The following is a 23,687-nucleotide window of genomic DNA, read 5'->3' on the forward strand; positions in this document are numbered from 1 at the left end:
CCACGAGGAGGACTCGAATGAGATTGATCTAGATCATTGATCATAAATTAAAAAGACTCAACTCGAGTACGAAAAGTACACAGTCAGAATTCAAATCAGGAAGCATGATAATGTCGACCGGATAAGCAAAATGTTTCTCATGCGAGAAATAAGAAGAATCTTAAAATGTGACACTGATAAGATAAATGATCAGCAAATATACCCTGTAAGTCCAAATTTGATGGTCTCCACCAACAATTACTAATGTTGTGTTCACTTAAAGGGACTTACTATTGAGAGGGATTAGAGAGGCATGCTTTGAGCTTGAGTTACGTGTTCACTCCTAGGAATTTGTGAGAGAGAAAGGAAGGAACATGGTGATTTCCTTACTTTTGCACTCTCCTCATATGAGATGATTTAAGGGTGATTTCAGAAAGATTATTCTCATGCCCTCCATTCATTTCTCGTTTTCTTAATTCATGTTAATTCACTAATCATGTTACATAATTATGATAATAATGAAAAAATGTGACTTTTAAAATTATGCTTATAACAATAATTAATACACCAAATTTATACAAAAATTTCTAAATTGTTTATTAAAAAAAGTTGAAGAAGTTAATGTATTATATTTTTATTAAACTTTTTTTTTAATTTACTCATTTAAACATTTTGTATAAAATAAATGTAACTCATCTATATATAATTTTACATTACTTTCAACATCAAGGGCAATTTGGTAATCTTGCTTTTCTTTCCATTAAACTTAACTTTTAATTTATCACATCAATCAAATCACTCACAAACTTTATTTCTAAATTCACTCACTTTCAACTTCGAATCTCTTAAAAAGAACAACATAAACTTCACCCTATAATCCACTCAAATTCATCCTCTCCCTCTCCCCCAAATCAATCTTCACAAGTGAACACACCTTTAATGCAAGCAAGATGTTTAATCAAATTATAGGTTCAAACCACGAAGAATCAGAGAACAACCATAAAAAAATAATGAAAGGTGCTTGAGCCCGGCACAAGTCAACTATGTGTTGGCCAAACTTCTTCAACACTCCTTCTCAACTCTCACTTCTCCCTCTTTGCACTGTGATTCACTCTCTCAATATGCGCCAATGGCAACCTTAGCAAAAATCCACTCTCTCACCCTTAATTATCATGCCTTAATTAACAATGAAGGGAGGAAAAATGAAAATGTGTACTAGGATTATAATTCCTCTAATTCTAGGATTATATTATCACTCATCATGATCCAACATATTATTAAAATAATGATCAATTAAATAACATATAAATGACATACATAAGACTTAAACCCAAGTTTTCACACACAATCAAGTACTCTCAACCATTTGAGCTAGTACTTTTCCACGTCACAATAATCAACATTTAATGCCATAAAGACTCATACTACCTGCATTTATTAATTAATAATTAATTTAATTAATTAAATTTTGTGGGTCTTACAACCACTATTGAAGATGCTAAGCTAGGATAGTTAGAGATACAAAGCAAGCCCACATGAATTCTTTGACTAAGACTGATAATTGGTGCTAAGCTACATACAAGGGCTTTCATCATTTATGAAGGTTAGAAGCATGGAAGAAAAGGAGATTAATAGAAGGAAATCATGCATAAAGAACTAGAGCAACAATGTTGAGTAAAAGTAGCAGGATAACGTAACAAAGAAACTCATGTGGTTGAGCACAAAAAATGTGGCTTAGCACCACCCAATTCAATCTATAAAACAAAGCTTCCCCTTTTGTCTAGGCATCATCTTGAGGAGAAATAAGCCTCTTTCCTTTGTAAAATTCTTAGAGAAATTGTGTGAAAGGAGGAGGAATAAAGATTGAAGTAGAAATTTGTGCTTAGAAATTAGTTTGCCCACCAACATGAGTGGCTAGTCTCTAAAGTGTATGAGGTTGGATGTAATTGAACTTTTGCCTCTGTTTGTGGTTACTCCTCCGATATGTTTATCAGTATCAAGTTTTATTTATCTATGATTTGTTTTATAATATGCATTATATTTAACTGGTTTGGATTAAGTTGAAAGAGTAATTCAAATTGTGATAAAAAGATGCTATACTTGTAAGATCTAGAGGGAATGCTGGGTGGAAAAAGTCTCATGTAGTAAAACAAAGATTTATTCAAATCGCCTTGGGTCTAAACTCCCTAGGTTATAAATTTCAGAAATGAGTCTAGATCTACATTAAAAGAGCACTTACATAGCATTAAAGCATGATAAATCTTAAGCACGAGGATAGGGAATCAAAATAAATTTAAGGAAAGGAGAAGTCATCCAACCTCGTCACAAATTTTTTATATTTTCTTCGTACCATATTCTAATTGCATGATTAAAAGTTAAAGTTTTATAAACATTATTCTTTTTACAAACTAGGTAATGGTAAATCTTGACAAATCTCAATGGATACGACACTTAGATTTATACTTCAACATACTAGTGCACTTGCTGGAATTGACTGTTAATAAAAAGTCATCATCCAACCATATACTTACTTGAAAAAAAACACAAAGTACCTTATCAATGTCTGACCATGGACGTATTTGAAAAAAAAAACTCTAAGTACCTTATGAGTGTCTAATCATGGACTCACTTGGAAACTTCAAGTACCTTACAATTACCTATTACGGACTTACTCGAGAATAGAAAAAAATTAGCGTCCAAATTTATGACGATATAAGTGATCGAATATAATTCGGTCATGAGCTAAAAGCAACATATAACCCATCCAAAAACTAACAACAACATATAAAATTGAGTACAAGTCGACCAAAAGCTAAAAATAGCATATAAACTCATTCATTTAATAACTTGGTCCACCTGCAAAAGTTATTAACTTTGGATATCGAGGGGCTTATGTCCCTACTCGACCTATATTATTATTATTTGGCAGGCCCTAAAAAGACCCAACGAGCAAAGGATTTACATGTGAGATCCAACTGATATATTAACCCCCCCTAAAATAAGAGAAAGATAGTGCTTATGAGATATATGATATTATTTATAATATAAATAAAATATGTTAATGATAATAAAACCCATTAACTTGTTATTGGTAGGTATAAAAGGGTTATACATACATTTTATCATAGAGAGTACAATCATCTGATAATCACTTTTACTCATATATTCACTTTGAAATATCTTATCGACTTGAGCGTTGAAGTCTTTATAGGTGAATTTCTCTCTTCACGAAAATTTGGAGTTTGATTGCACTTCAACAATAAGGTCAACTCACCTTGAAGACTGTTTGACCAAATCAAATAAAAACAAGTGTTAATGATAATTTTCCTATATTATATTAAAGTCCTTATAAACTTAATAACTACTATTTGAAGGGTTAGAAAGTTAAAAGGAAAGTACAAAAACTAGAAATTTACAACTATAATGATGCTGAGGAGAATTGGTGTTACAAGTTATATACTCAGGGAATCCCTTTCTTCATAATTTTCTTTTTCTGTTTATGAGTAGCTAATTACCCTTATTAGAGTTAAATGTATTTTCGCAACCACTTCCTTATATTTTTTCATGTTTGATAAAAAAAAGTGTTATCTTTCTTTTGCTACGTTTATTGTTTGTAGATTAATCCCCTAATCACTCGATCTTTATGTTTTGGAAAACTCAATTAGGACTATACTTGAATAAGACCATCAAAATCATTTATGTTTAGTAATAAAATAAAGAATGTTGTTTATAGATAAAGTCTATTTTCCTAATGCAAATCATTCAACGATACAAATATTTTTTGTTGTTTAGAAAATTAAAAATAGGGTAACTTATAAATTCATCATAACACAAATTTATTTGAATAAGAAGTTTTTATTGCATGGTAGGATAAGTTAAAGAAATTAAACCCTAATGATTTCATTCCATCAAAATAACCCTTTTTTTCTTCCCCAACCAAGTGTTGAACAAAATTATTAGTCTTCTTACTTCAATTTTTTGCAATCTATTTTACATTTATTACTCAAAAATTCGCAAACTATAGAATTCATCATGATTATCAATCATGGCAAAGTCCCTATAGCGACAATATCTGCTCACTACAATGCTACTTGAGCAACTTGGTGCTCTTATTAAAATCCTAACACACGACAATGCTCCACACTCGTGTATAGATATTTACAAATTCCTCATTAATAAAGTACTCACATTAAACCATGTCCTTTTTATCGATATTGTTGAGAATTGGAGAAAACGAGAAGAACACAACAACGATAATAATGAATTTAAGGATCAAGCATTTCTTTAACGACTTTCCCATACCAAATTAGTTGGGTAGGAAAATCCTTGGGGGAAGGTTACAATCCTCCAAAATTATAAATATAAGGAAAAAATAACTTTAATGTAGGATTCTAGTTTACAATTATGAATACATCAGTGCACCAATTTTTCCAATATGTTGTACATACACAAAAATTTCTTTCTGACGAAAAAACCTATAAATATTTAAATGGCTAATGTCATATTACAAACAATAACTTTCTTTGTTTTAATTGACTTAAAGTTCAACACCCGACATACTAAATAAACTTTCAAGCAATGCTAGAAATAGCATGAACAACAAAATTAGAGAGTTACTGCAAGAAGGGGGTGGGTGAGCCCCCAAAGAAGTGGAATTTTGTGAGATTGATCTCTGCAGAAGAGAAACAAGCAATGGTGGTACTATTAGATTCTCTCTTATTCTTTTGAAATTGTGTATTCGAAATACACCGATTTTGATATATTCAGATAATTTTTAGTATATTTTAAAACATCAATTTCAGTATATTTTGAAAGTAGGACAGAGCGAAAATATAAAAACCCCAGAGAATTTAAATTTCTAATTAATACGCTATACTATAACTGAAATATATTATATTTCCATGACATCTTTTTTTTTTTTTTTTTTTTTTCATTTAAAGCACAAATCTGGGTGAAATTTTGAGAATTTGATTGTCTTAGTTCACAATTCCCTAATTCCTAATTCTTCTCCACCAAACCCTCACAGAACACATTGATTCTGCACCACCTCCGAATACTGCTTCGCACGAGCTCGCCGCCACGAGCACATCTCTGCTCTTACAGGTTCACGCTTCCACCTCGGCCAACAAGAACCTCCACGCGCACCAATCGCCGCTGCCACAACTACTTCTCATCTCCGACGAAGCTATCGTTACTGGTACCAATGAGTGATTCCTCTTTCTTTTTCTCTATTTCATTCCTCATGATTTGAATTCAATCCAAGAGTGATGGGAGCTGTTTGAGCGTGTTCTAATAATTTGTAAAATCTGATTGAGTATGGTGATTACAGTATTTAGGTGTTGTATCATGATCTCTGATTTTTGTCTAATTTCCCTGAAAATTGCATAATTAGTTTCATGTTAATGCATTTGGTATTGAGCTGGATGAATGTAGTATGTGATTTGCCTTGTTATTCGTTGGTATTGTATTCGGAGCTACTTGAGCACATATTTATTTGGGGATTAGCATGAATTGTTAATTGTTAGTATATTTGGGATCGGGAGTTATAAGTTTTTGATTATTGATGCATTTAGTTAGCCACTGGATATTGCATTCTGGATCTTCTGTGTGCAGGTGCATTTTGGACAACGAGTGTTGTATTCAGGGGATGTTGAATCCATTTTTAGAGGTTTAAATTGAAGTCACCGTGGATTATAATGTTTGCATGAAATTTAATTTTGATTGGTTTGATTTTGTTTTGAATTTGAAGATTTTGTTTTGAATTTGAAGATTTTGCGAGAGTTATTATTCCGTGAATGGCGTGAATATTGAATTATTGAGTGCAGGTGTTTGATTGTATGGCAGATTGCCTTTTAGGCCAATTGGCCGCAAGGCCCTTTTTTGCAAAATATAATAAGAATGGTGCATGGCTGGGTCTCACTCTTCTCTATATAGGATGACTTTAAATGCGTATTTTGTTCTTCCTGAAGCATTGGCATGTCCAGATTGTCCCACTTTTCTTATTATTTTGGTTTAAAGTTTAATGGTACGATAGATTAGGCCCATTTTTTTCTGTCTATTTCGGTTTTTGGGCTCAATTCTTTTTTTCCTTTGAAAGGTTGGATTCTTGTATGGTCGTATGCATTGTCGGGTATCTGACTTTATTATTCAAATATATTTTAAATTTAAACTTTTGAGATGTTTGTATGACCATCTATCATCTGACATCCCTAATAAAGGTTTGAGTATTTGTACGGTTGTCGGCATCATTTAGTCTTTGACTCTTCTACCTTAATCTTTTAAAGATACGTTTTTGGGATGTTTTGGGATGTTTGTATGACTCGTCTATCATCTGACACACCCAATAAATGTTTTGGATACTTGTATGGTTGTTTGCATCGTCTAATATCCAATTTTGTTATTCAATTATATTTCAAAGATAAATTTTTGGGATGTTTGTATGATCGTCTATCATCTACTATTCCCATAAAAGTCTGAGTACTTGTGTGTGATCGTCCACATCGTCCTAGTATTCGGTCCCTTTTCTTCTCTTGAAAATCCTAAAAAATATAAAACTTTAAAAGATATAAAAATGTCTCATTTATTTAAGCCCAGCTCCTGCTGGCACTATTTCTCAAAAGGTTTTTAAGAGAAGTAGTAACCCTGATTCTCTATTACGAATAGAGATACGTAGGAATTATCCTTGTCGGTCCTTTAAAATTAAAAATATTTTTGTTTCTTATATATTATTTTCTTATTATTTTGTTTCGGGAAAAATTAAACATTTTGAAAACCACGTCATTTTTGTATATCTAATTAAAGGTATCACCTTCGGGCGGGCACTCTAGGGTGCTAATACCTTCCTTACCGTGTAACCAATTCCCCAACTCAAAATCCGGTAATTTGCGTAACCAACTCCCCGACTCCCAAAACTTTATTTTTTTTTTTTTCGAGTTAGCTATTTTCCGTCGTAATTTAGATTGCGACAGACAGATGATTATGTTTATAAATTGTAAATTTACAACACCTGAGTGTTTTCCTATTATGTAGGGCTGGTTAGATGAATTAGATCGATGTCATAATGTTTTATCTTAAATCATGTCTATAGATATTAACATTTGAGTTTATTGTTTATTTTTTTTTTCTTGGTGTCTGTTTGCCTATATCAATCAGACTACCCTCAGCTTCTTTTTGGTGCTTTTAACCTCCATCTCTAAATCGTATATTTAGATTAATTAGAAAGGAGGTGCCCATGTAACTGTTGACTCATCTTAGCACAGTCAATAACAAACAATGAATATATTGAGAGCGCTCTTGATCATATGGTTACTTCAGTCTTCCTTTCAATTGAAGGTACTATTACTGTCTTCTTTCTCTTTTTTTTTCAGGACCTTGAATACTGATTGAGGGTGAAAGTGAAGTAATTGAAATGACAAGCTACATGTGGAGAAAATATGCAGATTATTTGTACACAAAGTGGGAAAAAACCTTTCTTTGGGATATGGTAGAGCCTTACAGAAGGCCCAAATCATTTACTCCATTGGTCACTATTTACGTCGCGGCTTTCTACTCTGGAGTCATTGGTGCTGCCATTACTGAACAACTCTACAAGGTTATTTAAATTTAATATTTTATTCTGTTATTTTTAGTATGTTTGGTATTTTGTTTTATTTTTCTTTCTCTTATCTGTACTACCACTTATTGGATATCTGTAGTTTTAGGCATAACTGAGACTCTGTGAGTGGGTTTTATTTTGTATATTCTGATGGGATTGGAAAGAGAAAAATAGTGAAATTTTGTTGTTTATGCCAACTCGTAGTTTATGTTTGGGTACACTTGTGGACTTAGATTCCTATGACTGATTTTTTCAAAGGGGCTGTTTAAACGATTTTGATACCTAGAGAAGTGCCACTTATGGGTTTTGTTTGTTGGATGAAGGGATGATTAATCATTATTGTTAGAAAATATGCTTCAATATCTAACCAGGATCACTGAAGGCTGAGCTCGTGCCTTGAGGCTTTCAATTGAATCCGTGTAGGCTGTAACTATTTTCAAACTAATGTGTAAATGTTGTGTTACTTGGGGTCCTGATTTTTGTTTGCTTTATCTATGTTTCTCTTTCCTTACAAGATCTTTTCAACTATCAATACCTCCCTTATCCCCAATTTGGAAATTTAAGTTCTATTGGGATTGGAATTACATTTTGTTATTTAGTATTTGTCTGTTTGAAGTAGTTCAGTGATTGATCAGTGATTTGGGTAGCTTCAGCATGGATAGCTTATGCATGAGCATAATTCAGTTTTAATCTGTTCAAGTGTTTTATGTTATATTTGATTAGCTGCTGCTTTAGATTTTGATGGCTTAAAGCAATTATATTGCCTATATGATGTGTGCATTTGCATTAAATTTTTCACTTGGTTTGTTAATCTCCAGGTTCTAAAAGTGCAGAGTGACTGGTATATTTTAGCAATTAGTTTATAATTGATTGTGCTTATCAATATAATTCATTTTCTGCCATTTCAATTTTGTGCCTTCTGTCGCTGTTTCTTTGATACACCTTGTGATAAAATCTATCTATTGAATGTGCTTGCGGTTCAGCTTTCGAAAGCTATCGACCTTTCTTTATAATTTCTGCCAACAAATTGTTTATTATACAGGGATTTTCTGGTTTCCTGTAGCATGCTTATGAAGAAAAGGCTTCTTGTATTTGACTTAGTTTTTTTGTGGGGTGGCTAATCTAAAAAAGATTGAGAACTTCCCTTTCCATTTTAGCTCAATTCCAATATATTACCAGGACAAAGAAGATTCAGCTTGGGCCCTAGAAGGCTCCACCACTGTTCAGCTTTAGGGTCCAAGATGAGAACGGAAATTAATTACAATCAGAAGAGAGGTCAGACAGGGAAGTTACTAAAATTAAAAGAAGATATAGATTTTATATGAAGTAATTGTGTGGAGGTTTGGGAATCTACTTGCTGCTTCTGCTAGTTTGGATAAATTGTGTTCACGTTTCTTACATTCATTTCTGTATAATATAATCTGAAATATTTTTCTGGAAAACACTTAATATAGAATGCCAAGTTTTACTATCACAATAATTTGATAGCTAACCTTTGTTTATTAATTATCCGTTTATGTGATGGATCAGACATTTTGGACAGTTGCATTGCATGAGTGGTATTCCCCCAAGCTTGGTTTTTATGCCCTTTTGGCAAAGAGAGACGTTTGAAACAAAAAAAAAGTGCCACAACCATCAAACCACTAAAATAAATATTCTTGAAAATCCAATCCCTACGCAATCAATCACCTCCTTTCACGAGGCTTGCGATTGCAACATAGCTGTCAATTAACAAGATGATGCCTCGTGGAATAACTTCATAATGATTGCCCATTTGCCTAGTGCAATAATAGTGATTGCTCATTTTGGTTGAAAAACGCGTAATTGGAATATATACTAGGGTAATCTGTGTTTCAAAAACTAACTTATATTGCAACATCACAGGAAAAGTACTGGGAAGAGCACCCTGGGAAAGTAGTTCCTCTCATGAGACCAAAGTTTTATTGGGGTCCCTGGAGGATCATGGGCGGTGATGTTCCTAAATTTGAATGAAAAGCTCTGAAGGCATGTTCATTCTTGATTCCTATTCACTTTCATGTTTTATGATTAATTGATAACGGACTGTTTGATGGCAACAAAATTTTACTACAGCAAAATTTTCCTATGTTCTCCATGTTGCTTGCTTTTCTTATAGCTTTTGCAATTCTTGATTGGTTATTAAGATAGGGTTTCTTTACAGGTTAATTAGGAACTATGTGTGGGCTCTTCAAATGGGTCAGCCTGAGTAGTATGTATGAAGTCTTCTATTCGAACCTCAATATCATTATACATAAAAAGGTACTATTTGTTGGTTTATGGGATTATTGGTTATCAACGGCAATCCTCTGAATGTACATGAGCTGAACATTGATTTGAACTGTTGCCAATCAAATTATTTTGTTTCACTTTCATATTTATCAATGTTTCTTCTTGCAAACCCAATTTATTTAAATTAGTCTAACGTGGCGTTATGATGGATTCGGTTATGATGTCAGGATATAAGTATATAATTGATTCATGTTAATTGAACTGATCTATTTCCTTTTAAAAAGTAATGCATTATTGTTGTTAGTAGGATATTAGGTGATTCTAGAGATCTCTTTATTATTACTATTAGAGGGTTAGAGTACTCTATACACAGAGAGATGAATAACTGTTTAAAAAAAAAAAATTCTTTGAAATTAATCTTTTCAAGTTGGTATCACAGCTCCTCAACTTGTGAGTCCTGTTTTCCATTTCTTTTTTATTGTCTTCGTTATAGTACCTTTCAAGGTTGTTTAAAGTGCACTCATTTCCTTTAATTGTTGGGGTTGCTTGAAGTACACTCTTCTATCACTACTATTGTTTTTGTTTTATTTAGGAGGGGTTAAAGAATTCCTATTATTTATTTTAGCATGACAATTCCACTAAGTAATGCTCATCTTCCAACTATAGACTCTGAAAATCTTGCCAAATCTGAAATTGAACGTCTAAAATTTATCGTGGAGTTTATCAACAAGTCACCTTTTGGTACTTGTTCTCTAACCATGATTGTTAAGAACTTCAATTCCTCTTTTAATGTTTCTAAAACTTTATGTAGGGACTCTTGGATTCTAGACTATGGTACACAAATCATATGATCCTTCATTTATTTCTTTTAACATCATATGTTTATCTTTATGGTAACAAACATTATTATTGCTAATGAGACTCTTATCCCAATAAATAGATGTGGTAATTTTCTCTTTTGCCATCCTTCATCCTTAAAATGTTTTGTGTTTCAAAACTTTATAATAATCTTATTTTTGTTCACAAACATACCCATGACCTAAATTATTATGTATTCTTCGTTCTCACTCGTGTTTTTCATGACCTTGGTATGTGGAGGATGATTGGAATTGTTAAGGAATAAGGAGGGTTGTATTGCTTTTAACAACTTGGGAATTAAGGATAGTATTAGTACACAAAGGGGCATTTCTTATCTCTTTGCATTACTTTTAAGTCTTTTCAAATTTGGCTTTTCCTAGGACATCTATTATTTTTTGTTCTAAAGTTTATGTTCACTTCCCTTCCTTATTTTTCAAAAAGTTTAATTCCTTTAAATATGATGTATGTCAATGTGCAAAGCACTTTCGGGTCACATATCCTCCTTAATATTATCGAAAATCTATTATGTTGGTGTTATGGCGGAAATCAATGGCAGGTTTACAACATGTCATCTCAATGTAATAATGGTGATGTGGGTTTGTCATGGATGTGGTTTTGTATCATGGAATGCTGGTATGAAATGGAGATGATGGAGAAGACATAGAGGCACACAACTCCCATCTGAAAACAAAGGAGGCAGATGTGTAGCAATGCATAAGTGAAACCCTAATGTTCTCTTTGTTAGTCTTATGTTGGTTTATCAGGGCAACTAATCATTTTGTTAAAAGTTGGGCCATACTCGGCCCAATACAAAAATATAAGTTAACCTAATACTCTAATACTTTAATACCATAGGATTAGAGTTCTCTATATAGGATTAAAAACAAATGTTCTTTCTTTCAAATTAATCTTTTCTAGTATTTTTCTTCAATTTAAGAGAAGTTGCATGTATTTTTCTTTTAGTCTCTTTAAATATTTAAATCTAGGCTCTTATTCTTCATTTAATTGTCGATTACTACTTGTTTGATCCTACGATTCTACAAGGACTAAGTTTACTATTGTTTGTTGTTACTCAAATTAAAAATCTAGGAAGTTGGACATAAATTAAGGTACTTAAATGTTTTGAAGTAAAGTATAAAAGAAATAACTTATTGTTGATTTATTAAGACAAAGAATCATGATTGTCTGTTAAAAGGAATAAATATTATAATCAAGCAAGGGAATGGTAAGGAAGCCACAGAAAGGAAATCATTTCATGGAAGTAGGTCTTACCATATAAGACAAGCGGGTCTTTGACAACATAGTAAATTGTAAATTTGTAGGTTAGGTCTATAAATAGGAGTTTCATGTAACTTGTAGGTGTGAAAAAACAAAAAACAAATAAGTATAGATAAAACATTGGTGATTTAGTAACATTAAAGTGGGAAACACTAATGAAAAACTTGTATCCATGTCTCTATTCATCAAACTAAGCATATGTAAAATAATAAGATACACAAAAATATAGAGACAAACATCAATAGAAAAAATCATGGGATTTAGTTTAGTAAAATCTTCCACTAATAATAATTAATATATATACAACAAATTCTTTTGGAGCTTCCAAGGATCAACAAAAAAATGTATTTTTTTCATCATTGGGTACTCAACCAAACAACAGAGGTAGCCCTAATATTTGAGTCGTGGAATAAAACCTTTTCTCCAAGCCAACTTTTCTGTACAGGCTTGCACAAGATACACAAGTTGCTTTCTTCTTCTTCTTCATTTTCTAGTGACTTCTTTTCTTTTCTCAGTAGAAACACTCATAGCTTTTTGTCTCTATCTCCCATTTTATTTTTTTTTCTTCATAGAAACCTGATGCAAAGGGTTACATTGTTTTTAAATTGCATAATGGGCTAGAAGCCTATAAATACAAATACCTCCTTTCCTTTTTTTTTTAATTAAATCAATGTGAGCCCAATAAATTCGTGACCCACCTGAAAAATCTCCTTTTCACCAATTAATTGGAGCCATAGTCAACCAAATCGGATTTCTCCTTACGATTAGCAAATTTTCCTATATGTATGATCTTTGTCATCATATCTAACCCATTCTCGTTAGTATATATTTTTTTTTCTAATGATAATTGCTTCATCTCTAATGCATCCTGTATATAATATCAAACTTCAATATACTTTGACCTTGAATGAAAAATTGAGTTTTGTTTAAATGGATTTCACTTCGACTATCATAATGTAAAACTTATTTTTCTTATGATTATCCAAATTATTGTAAGAATTTTTGCATCCATAAGAGCAAACTCCTTAGAAGCTTTTGTAACAACAATATATTTTGCCTTTGTATAAGATAAAACAACACATTTTTGTAGTTTGGATTGCAATGATATTGCTACCTACAAAAGTTTTCATATAGCCAAAAGTAGACTTCATAGAATGCACACCACTAATCATGTCTACATCTATGTAACCATTCAATACAAGCTAAACACTTCCAAAGCATAAACAAACTTTATAAGTACATTTTAGATACCTAAATATCCACTTCATAGTTTGCCAATGCTCTTTCCCACAATTAGTAAGGAAACTGTTAGCACAAATAAATTGATGTTTGAAGATATATGAAGACATTGCATTGGGATGTGATAAAGATATGTGATAATGTTAATTTTTACCATTATCCAAGCTATATTTCATTAGCAAAATCATCTCTTCCAAAGCTTTTAACCTACTTAATCCTCAATTTTACCTTACTTTTGTAAATAAGTACATTGTGGGTTACATTGATCTAAATATACCACTAATCCCCAGTGTCCTTTTTGTAGATTGGAAGCTTTGTTCCAAAAGTCCAGACAAATGAGTGACCCGGAATAGCGAGGAGAAGAGCAAAAATATCAACAGGAAGCGCCCGGCGACACAAAGACAGCGCCAGGCGCAACAGGCTGCTAGCGCCAAGCGCCAGACAAGCGCCAGCCAAGCGCTACTGCTGGTCACCGCCTAGTGGCACCTGGCCACCGCCGGGCGGTAGATGAGAAGTGTGCCCCTGTTTGATGGCTAGCGCCTGGCGGTGAGACCCTTCCGCCAGGCGCACATTTTCGCTGATGTGGCAAGTTGGCTCTTTTTCTTCTGTTTTCGCGAGGGGAAACGGATCTTTGGCATTTTGGAGGCACGAAGAACACATTTGGAGAGCTTGGAGGAGTGCTAGGGCTTGTGGGAACAACTCCATCTTCCTCTTTGTATCTCTTTCTCTTCCATCTCTTTCATTTGCAAGCTTGAGCTCTCCATAACAATGGAGAGCTAAACCCATTTTTGTTGGGGTTAGATGTAGCCACGGAACTCTTGTGTAAATGCAAATGTTTTGATTATATATATGACTCTTTCATTAATTGCTAGTCTTCTTGTTTCTTCACTTAATGCTTGCATTGATTTAACCATCCATTGCATGATTTTTGGTTCATTGGGTGTGGAAATATCTTTTGAAACCTAGATTTGGAATAAGAAAACTCAATGGAGCTTGTACCTAGGAATGGGGCTTGACCCATTGATTGTCTTAAACCTTAGTGCATAAAGCAAATTTGCTTATTAAGAGTTCAAGGAATTGACTTTTAATAAGGAAATTTAGGCTCAATCCATTAAGGAATTAGGGTTTGAGTAAAATTGTGGGTTGACATTAGCATGAGAGCATAATTGGTGAATTCTAACCCCGACAATATCAAGTCATTTCATTTCTAATCTTGTCCATTCACTAAGTGCCTTTAACTTCCAAAGTTCAATTTTAATTATTTATGCAAAATTTAATTTCATACATTGAAACTCAAAATATGGATTTATTCATTAGTTTAAATTAGTCACTAATTACGCAATTAATTAGTATACACGAGTCTCTTGGGAAACGATATCCCGATCTTACCGGTTACTACTTGCGCGACTTGGTACACTTGCCAAAGTCTTAACAAGTTTTTGGCGCCGTTGCTGGGGACCCGTGTCTAATACTAGACTTTTGTGTGATTTTTGACTTATTTAGACTTAAATTCTTTTGTGCATATTTACTGTTTTTGTTTACTTATATACGCACATTAATTTTGGGCTAACTTGTAGTTCGAGCTTGCTTTTGTTGTTGCTTTATAGTTTATGCAGGGTAGGATCCGTACAAGGAGGACTGCATCTTCAGAACCACTCCTTGCCGATCCTGAGATAGAGAAAAATGCCCGCAGAAACAATAGTGCCACAAGGAGAAGACGAGCTCAAGCACAACAAGTTGCCCATCATTCTTCTACTTCAGACACTCTTCCGTCTACTTCTCAGAATCTTGATTCTTTTTCAGAAGAAGAAATGGCTGAAAATCCTAATGGTGATGGTAGAGGTCGTGAAAGACGCACTTTGGAAGATTATGCAGTGTTCACAGGCCATATCAACTTCAACAGTATTGCTAGGCCAACCGTCAATGCCACCAACATGGAGATGAAGCCAACTCTTATTCATCTAGTGCAGAGTAATCAGTTCAACAGCCTGTCTCATGAGAATCCTTACACTCATCTAGCCACATTCTTAGAGATATGCAATACTGTGAAGATCCATCAAGTTCCTGATGAAGCCATACGATTGAGTCTCTTCCCGTTCTCATTAGCAGGACCCAAAAGCCTGGCTGAATTCATTTCCTGAAAATAGCCTCACTAACTGGGATGATGTGGTTGCAAAGTTCTTGAGCAAATATTTTTCCCAGTCCAAGGTTAATAAGGGAAAACAGGAAATCTCGGCATTTCAACAAGATATGGACGAGTCCTTGGGCCAAGCATGGGATAAATTCAAGGGACTGCTAAGGAAGACTCCCATTCATGGGTTTGATCAACCTACACAACTCACTCTTTTCTTAGCAGGCCTTAAATCCCAGTCAAAGTTGATGTTAGATGCCTTTGCTGGTGAGAGTATCAAGTGGAAGACGCCAGAGGAAGCTTATGAGTTAATAGAGAATATGGCAGCTAATGATAATGAAGCCTATACTGAGAGAGCCCATTCTCAAAAGAATGGTATTTTAGAGCTTCAATCTCAAGATGCTCTATTGGCTCAGAACAAGATTATGACTCAGCAGTTGGAGACTCTCATGAAGAAACTGTCACAACTTCCTCAAGAGCTTCAAAATGCCTCTATAGCTCAACTCCAACAAGTGCAAAGTTGTGAGTTATGTGGAGGAAACCATACCAATATGTAGTGTGCTATGCAAAGCACATCTCAGGAGGAAGTTAGTTATATGGGCAACCAAGGTCGACCAGGAAACTATAATCAAGGATGGAGACCTCACCAAAACATGGGCCAAGCAGGACCTTCAAATAGGCCCCCACATCAACAAACTTACCAACATCCTTCTTTATCTGATAGAACATCCAAGCTTGAAGACATGATGCAACAATTCATGCAAATGTCAATTCAGAATCAGAAGAACACTGATGCCTCAATTAAAAACTTGGAGGTGCAAGTGGGGCAATTGGCCAAGCAAGTGGCGAATCAACAAAATAGTTCATTTTCTGCCAACACCGAAGCCAATCCCAATGAGCAATGCAAAGCGGTGGTCACAAGAAATGGTAAAGAAGTGGGGTTGAATGCTAAAGGAAGTGATGAAGCCAAAGCCAAGCCCAATGACATACGAGAAGAAAAAGATGAGGAAGTGATAGATGAAGAAATTGTTATAGAAGAGGAAGAGAATAAAATTGAAAATAGAGAAAATGAGAAAAAGAAGGAAGTGGCAATAAAGCCACCACCAGTGAAGACTCTCCTATATCCTCTTAAGCCTTCGAAGAAAGATAAAGAAAGGCAATTTGCAAGGTTTCTGGACATTTTCAAGAGGCTTCAAATCAATATTCCCTTCTCAGAAGCCTTGGAGCAAATGCCAACCTATGCAAAGTTTATGAAGGAAACCCTCACAAAGAAGAGAAGATTTATTGAAGAGGAAACCATAGAACTAGAGGTTGGATGCAGTGCTATCATTCGGAAGATGTTGCCTCCAAAGTTTAAGGATCCTGGCAGCTTTACACTTCCAGTCACAATTGGGAGCCTAGCTGTGGGGAAGGCCTTACTTGATTTGGGTGCTAGCATCAACTTGATGCCTCTTTCTATGTCCAAGAAGATTGGGGAGTTGGAAATCAAGCCCACTCGAATGACATTGCAACTGGCGGATAGGTCAATCAAATACCCCCACGGAGTAGTGGAGGATATGCTGGTTAAAGTTGACAAGTTCCTATTCCTAGTGGACTTTGTTATAATGGAGATGGAGGAGGATGTTGAAGTTCCTCTCATATTGGGGAGGGCATTTATGAAGACTGCAAGAGTGCTAATTGATGTTGATGATGACAAACTCACAATGAGAGTTCAAGATGAAGAAGTGAACTTCAATGTTTTTGAAGCCATGTCTCACCCAAAAGATATTGGAGGATGCTTCAGAGTTGATATGCTTGATGAAGTGCTCATGAGCTCCAAGAAAGATCTACACACCTCATCCCCTCTAGAGAAAGCTCTAATTGGTGCATTTGAGACTCTCAATGATGAGGAGGAGAAAGAGATTGATGAGTGCTTAGCCAATCTTGATGCTTTGAAGGAAATTCCTCCTCATGAGGCGAAGATGGAAGATTTGAAGGGTGAGAATGAAGTCACAGAGCCAAAAGTGGAGTTGAAGATGTTGCCCCAACATTTGAAGTATATGTTTCTTGAAGGGGGTAGCAACAAACCTGTGATCATTTGTAACTCCTTATCACCCTCAGAAGAAGAAAAGTTGATTGAAGTGCTAAGAGTCAAATCAGGAGCCATTGGTTGGTCTATATCTGATTTGAAGGGAATTAGTCCCTCCTACTGCATGCATAGAATCTTCATGGAGGAGGATTTCAAGCCAGTGGCACAACCTCAGAGAAGATTGAATCCTGTGATGAAAGAGGAGGTGAGAAAGGAGGTATTGAAACTTCTAGATGCTGGAATTATCTACCCAATCTCTAATAGTGCATGGGTGAGTCTAGTACAAGTGGTTCTCAAGAAAGGCGACATGACAGTGGTCCGTAATGACAAGAATGAGTTGATACCCACACGAACCGTGACCGGTTGGAGGATGTGCATAGACTATAGAAAGCTGAACAAGGCCACAAGGAATGATCACTTCCCTCTTCCTTTCATGGATCAAATGTTAGAGAGATTGGTGGGTCAAGCTTTTTATTGCTTTTTGGATGGCTATTCTGGTTATAACCAGATTGTGGTGGACCCTAAAGACCAAGAGAAGACCGCCTTTACTTGCCCTTTTGGTATCTATGCCTACAGAAAGATTCCATTTGGGCTTTGCAATGCACCAACCACGTTTCAATGATGCATGTTGGCTATTTTCTCCGACCTTGTGGAGAAGTGCATAGAGGTCTTCATGGATGACTTCTCGGTGTTTGGAAGTTCATTCGATCTTTGCTTGGCAAATTTGGAAGTTATGCTATAGAGATGTGTTGAAACCAATCTCATTCTCAATTGGGAGAAATGCCATTTCATGGTGATTGAAGGGATTGTCTTGGGTCACAAAATATCTTCCAAGGGCATTGAAGTGGACAAAGCAAAGGTGGATGTCATTGAGAAACTCCCACCACCAACAAATGTGAAGGGAATCCGGAGCTTTCTTGGACATGCGGGTTTCTACCGATGTTTCATCAAGGATTTCTCCAAGATAGCCAAGCCATTGAGCAACTTGCTCAACAAGGATATTTCCTTTAATTTTGATGCTGAATGTTTAAATGCTTTCAATCTTTTGAAAACCAGCCTAGTCTCCGCACCCATAATCATTACACCTAATTGGGAACTTGATTTTGAACTTATGTGTGATGCAAGTGATTATGCGGTTGGGGCTGTTTTGGGGCAAAGAAAGAATAAGATTTTTCATTCCATACACTATGCTAGTAAAGTCCTTAATGAACATCAAGTGAATTATGCAACTACTGAAAAGGAGTTACTAGCAATAGTGTATGCCTTGGAAAAATTTCGTTCTTATCTCATTGGTTCTAGAGTAGTGGTTTACACTGATCATGTTGCAATCAAATACTTGCTCACTAAACCTGATTCTAAACCTAGACTCATTAGGTGGATTTTGTTGTTGCAGGAATTTGATCTTGAGATTAAAGACAAAAAGGGTTGTGAAAATCAAATGGCAGACCATTTGTCAAGACTGGTGAATGAAGAGGTGACCACACTGGAGCAGGAAGTGTTAGAAGAATTCCTTGATGAAAAGCTGCTCCTAGTATCTAATAGACCTTGGTTTGCAGAAGTGGCAAACTTTAAGGCTGCTCAAGTTGTTCCTGAGGATATGAGTTGGCATCAGCAACAGAAGCTGTTCAGGGAAGCAAAATACTATGTGTGGGATGATCCTCACCTTTTCAAGATTGGGGCAGACAATCTGTTAAGGAGATGTGTGTCTGAAGAGGAGGCAAGAGATATCTTGTGACACTGCCACAATTCACCCTATGGGGGACACTACAGTGGAGAAAGAACAACTGCAAAGGTTCTACAATCTGGGTTTTATTGGCCGAGCATTTTCAAGGATTCTCATGCACATGTGAAACATTGTGACAAGTGCCAAAGAACAGGGAGTATCTTCAAAAGGAATGAAATGCCTTTGCAGAACATATTGGAGGTGGAAGTGTTCGACTGCTGGGGTATTGATTTCATTGGCCCCTTGCCTTCCTCATTTTCTAAGGAGTATATCTTGTTGGCTGTGGACTATATCAGCAAATGGGTGGAAGCTATTGCCACACCCATAAATGATGCTAAGACAGTCATCAAGTTTCTCAAAAAGAACATATTCTCCAGATTTGGTGTCCCAAGAGTCTTGATAAGTGATGGAGGTTCTCACTTTTGCAACGCTCAGTTGAAGAAAGTCTTGGAGCACTACAATGTCAGACACAAAGTTGCCTCTCCATACCATCCTCAGTCAAATGGACAAGCAGAGGTGTCAAATAGAGAAATCAAGAGGATCCTTGAGAAGACAACTTCTTCCTCAAGAAAGGATTGGTCTATCAAGTTAGACGACGCTCTGTGGGCCTACAGGACTGCATCCAAGACTTCAATTGGGTTGACTCCATTCCAATTGGTATATGGGAAGGCTTGTCATCTTCCGGTGGAGTTGGAGCACAAGGCCTATTGGGCCATGAAGTTCTTGAACTTTGATCCATCCTTGTCAGGGGAGAAGAGAAAGCTACAAATTCATGAGTTGGGAGAGATGCGACTCAATGCCTATGAGTCATCCAAGAGCTACAAAGAGAAAGTGAAGGCCTATCATGATAGGAAGTTGGTAAAAAGAGATTTCAAACCCGGTCAACAAGTGATTCTGTTCAACTCAAGATTCAAATTATTCCTAGGGAAGTTGAAATCCAAGTGGTCAGGCCCATTTACCATCAAAGAGGTGAAAGCTTATGGGGCAATTGAAATTGAAGACCCTTCCTCACAAAGGAATTGGGTAGTGAATGGCCAAAGGCTCAAGCCTTATTTGGGTGGTGAAGTTTTGAGGATGACCACCGTCATGCACCTCAGTGAAGCCTAGAGTCCTTACCCGTCAGGCTCGTGACGTTAAACAAGCGCTTCTTGGGAGGCAACCCAGCGCTCTAAACTCATTTTAGCTTTTAATTTTCGTTTTCAATTCAGTATGATGTTTGTATGCATGTGTGAATTGTGTTAGTATGATTGTTATGTTGTTGAGATGTTGAACTTTGTGTTAAATTGGCATCTGTGAACATGTGGTAGCATAACTTTGAGTGTTGTCATGCATAGTTAATTTTAGGATGTGATAGCATGTGCTTGTTGTTGCATTTTGAATTGAGTTCAATATTTATGCATCATAGAATGTGGTAGTGTAAAATTGATTGTTTGTGAGAATAGTAGTAGCATAGCTTGTGTAGTAAAGTCATGTCTTAAATTAAGTTGTGCATTTGTTAAGTGAATTGAACGTTTTTCTTGAGTGTGAATGCTTGGTTTGAAGTTGAAAAAGTTTGAAAAAGTATGTGTGCAAGAGTGAAAGGTTGGTGGGAGCACAATAGAGTCAAAGCCAACCCAACAATAACCCAAAAACACAAAAAAGTCCAAGATTGCAGTAATCGCCTAGCAGTTCACTCCCTCCCGCCAAGCGCCATCTGAAAACTTGACCCCTGGAACTACTGTAGAAGCCAGCCGCCTGGCGGCTCCCTCGCACCTGCCTGGCGCCACACCAGAAAAATTGGTGCAGAGGCATTTTACTGATACGCCGCCTGGCGGCTCGTGCCCTCCCGCCAGGCGGTACCACAGCGCTGCTCATGTTGGGCTTTTTAATTATGTGTTTTGACCTGGCCCAAACCCTTACCCCCTTATTACTCCCGCCTGGCGCCTTACTCTCATTCCTCACCCCTCTCAAAACCCTAACTCTCAATCTCACTCTCTAATTTCCCAATCTCTTTCAAATTCAAACCCTAACCCTTGATTCCAACTCCCATTCTCGTGTCCTCACTCACAGTTCACCCTTGCTCCCGCTAGGCGCAACTATTCTCATCACTCCCAGTCACACTGCCGCCACACTCTCGCCAGGCGCATCTACTCCCACCACTCAACCTTGCTCTCGCCATCCACCACTCTTCACGCTTCAACACTTCTTGCATTCCACCCAAGTAATGTTGTCTTGTTTATTGCATTTTCGCACTGTCATGCTCGTTTTGATTAATAATCTAATTGTTGGTTGACTAGATTAGGGTTCCCTTGCTTTGATACTTGTTGTTTTTGTTGCTTTTTGTGATGATAAACTCGTGTTTGTTGTTTTTGGGCTGTCATTGTGTTAATCCCCTGCTGTTTTGTGCTCGTTGACCATAATTCATGGCTGACCTGTTATGTACCGCCTGACGGTGGCCAATTTGGCCTGTTTTACCGCCTGGCGATGGCGCCTTGCAGAGCTTGCTGGTTCGAGCTGGCGCCTGGCGGTCATTTTTGAGGGGCCAGGCGGTGGCCCCTATTTTTGCGTCTTTCTCTGGTTTTCATCTGATTGTTGCTTGGGTTGTGAGACACCAATGCTGCAATAGTTTTTGGCATCTGAATGAATCTATGTTTTGTTGTCTAGTTTAGTCTTTAGATGCAATTAATTCTCTTTTTGATTGAATCTCTCACTCCAATGCTAACTTTAAATTACCTCTTTGTACCATTGCTTATTTTTCAGATGGCATCCTCCTCCAACCCTAAAAGAATGAAGACTGCCGTTGGCAACCCTTCAAAAGGGCAAAAACGAAAGGAGAGAATCTACTCTTATTACTTCCTCACAAAGGATAATGAGGACCGCTTCCAAGTGGTCATGCAACGAAAGTTGGTGGCAGAGAGGAAAGTGATTCTCAAGCCCGGGGAGGTCAATGAATTTCAGCTGGAGTTGATCAGGCGTGGTTGGGAAAGGTTGGGTAGCTACCCTAGCACTTTTAGTGTAACCTTGGTTAAAGAATTTTATGCTAATGCCAAGGTTACCACCTCAGTAGCTCCCACCTTTCTCAGCTATGTGCGGGGGGAAAAGGGTGCCTTTTGATGCTGACACAATCAACGAGTTTTTGGGCATCCAGCTGGCTGATGATGTGAAGTGCCAGTTTTCAGTGTTGGATGATGAGGGCGTGGTGCCTGGAGAGCTGATCCAAGCACTCTGCTTGGCGGGTGAAGGATTTCACAGGGGAATGATTCAGAGAGGTTCCCTTCACCCCTTGGCCCGCTTCTGGTTAGCATTTGTGCACGCCAACATCTCCCCGTGCTCCCATGTGTCTGATCTTACGGAGGGACGTGCCACCATTTTGTACACCATCGTGACAGGTCGGGTGATGGAAGTAGGGCAGTTTATTGCAAATGAGATCCACCGGTGTGCCAACGCCGCTGACAAGGCCGCTCTTGGCCATCCCTCTCTCATCACCCATCTTTGCAGCCTGGCAGGGGTGGACATTTCTGTACCCCCGTTGGAGAAAGCAATGCAGGACCTTGACTTTTCATATTTTCAGAGGTTCTGTTCAGTTGCTCCCAAACCCAGGAGGCGCCATCAGCCACAGCCAAAGGCTGAGCCAGAGCCCGAGCCCGAGGCAACTCCCACCATTGACATGCGGTTGCAGGCTTTGAAGGCCAAGCTCGATAACCTTCAGCTCCTGGAACCCCAGATGCAAGCCTTATATCGGCTGGGGATGGCCAACGCAGACATGCTTAGGGGCATCTCCTTAACAATTCCCGAGCTGCACACCCCATCAGCTGAGGATTTTGCTGCCACTACTACTGAGGGAGGTGGAGCCTCAGCTGTTGCAGATGATGAGGATGAGGAGCTAGACGAAGAGGGCGAGGATGACGCCTGAGCACTTGGAGAGAGTGATTCACTTTTTGCAGGACTTGTTTTGCTTATAGTCCTGATTTAATTTATGCTTTTAGTTTTCAGTTTTAACTTTCTTTTGATAGTATTTAACTTTGTAGCTTAGTGTATAACTTTGTAACTTGGTTGTGATGAACTAATCTTTTGCATTGAATTAGTACTTTTCATGATCATCTTTTGTGCTTGTTATGAAATGATGTTGAATTGGCTTGTGAGCATGAGCTTGTGGTTATTTTCATTTTGATATAGTGATGCTTGATTTTAATTGTGATCAATGATTTTGGCATATGTTGACAATTGTGGAACCCAAATACCCTGTCAGAGGTTGTGCCCTAGAGTTGATTTGTGTGAATGCTATCACTGTGGACTCATAATTGACTTTGCTTGAGTTCATTTGCTAATCATTTACTTGCATGCTACAGATGATCAAGGCCATCTTTCTTTTTGCCTGTTACATAATTGAGCCAATTCTTTTCAAGCTGATTTCTTGTGCAAACCCTTTGAATCTTCTTTGAGCCTCATTCTTTGAACTTTGAGCATAGTGAAGATATTGACTACCTTACTTTGAGCTTGAGAGAGCAAATGATTGTTAGTCATGAGTATGGTTCAAGTTTGGGGAAATTATTGCTAATACAAGGGAGCATGGGAAAATTTGTAAAGTTTT

At 36.8% G+C, this 23,687-nt stretch overlaps 1 protein-coding gene and 1 pseudogene across 3 annotated transcripts; both read left to right on the forward strand.

Moving 5' to 3' along the window:
• Window positions 1-4,934: 4,934 nt before the first annotated feature.
• On the forward strand, window positions 4,935-14,060 carry LOC114185011 (uncharacterized protein At4g29660). Of its 3 annotated transcripts, none has more exons than XR_014995336.1 (5): window positions 4,935-5,176; window positions 7,347-7,570; window positions 9,458-9,577; window positions 9,753-9,850; window positions 13,500-14,060. XR_014995336.1 is itself a non-coding variant. In XM_028072483.2 (4 exons), exons 2-3 carry the CDS (start codon window positions 7,388-7,390, stop codon window positions 9,563-9,565), a joined length of 291 nt encoding a protein of 96 aa, XP_027928284.1. In that variant the 5' UTR covers window positions 4,935-5,176; window positions 7,347-7,387; the 3' UTR covers window positions 9,566-9,577; window positions 9,753-9,963. The 3 variants fall into 3 exon arrangements, 1 of the variants encoding a protein (XP_027928284.1); XR_014995335.1 differs by lacking the exon at window positions 13,500-14,060 and adding an exon at window positions 11,235-11,619; XM_028072483.2 differs by lacking the exon at window positions 13,500-14,060 and having other exon boundaries at window positions 9,753-9,963.
• A 745-nt stretch (window positions 14,061-14,805) lies between these two features.
• On the forward strand, window positions 14,806-23,009 carry LOC146886158 (uncharacterized; annotated as a pseudogene).
• Window positions 23,010-23,687: the final 678 nt, after the last annotated feature.

The sequence above is a fragment of the Vigna unguiculata genome, chromosome 5 (assembly GCF_037176805.1).
Source record: "Vigna unguiculata cultivar grain cowpea cultivar isolate G323 ecotype 2 chromosome 5, ASM3717680v1, whole genome shotgun sequence".
Classification (NCBI taxonomy): Eukaryota; Viridiplantae; Streptophyta; class Magnoliopsida; order Fabales; family Fabaceae; genus Vigna; species Vigna unguiculata.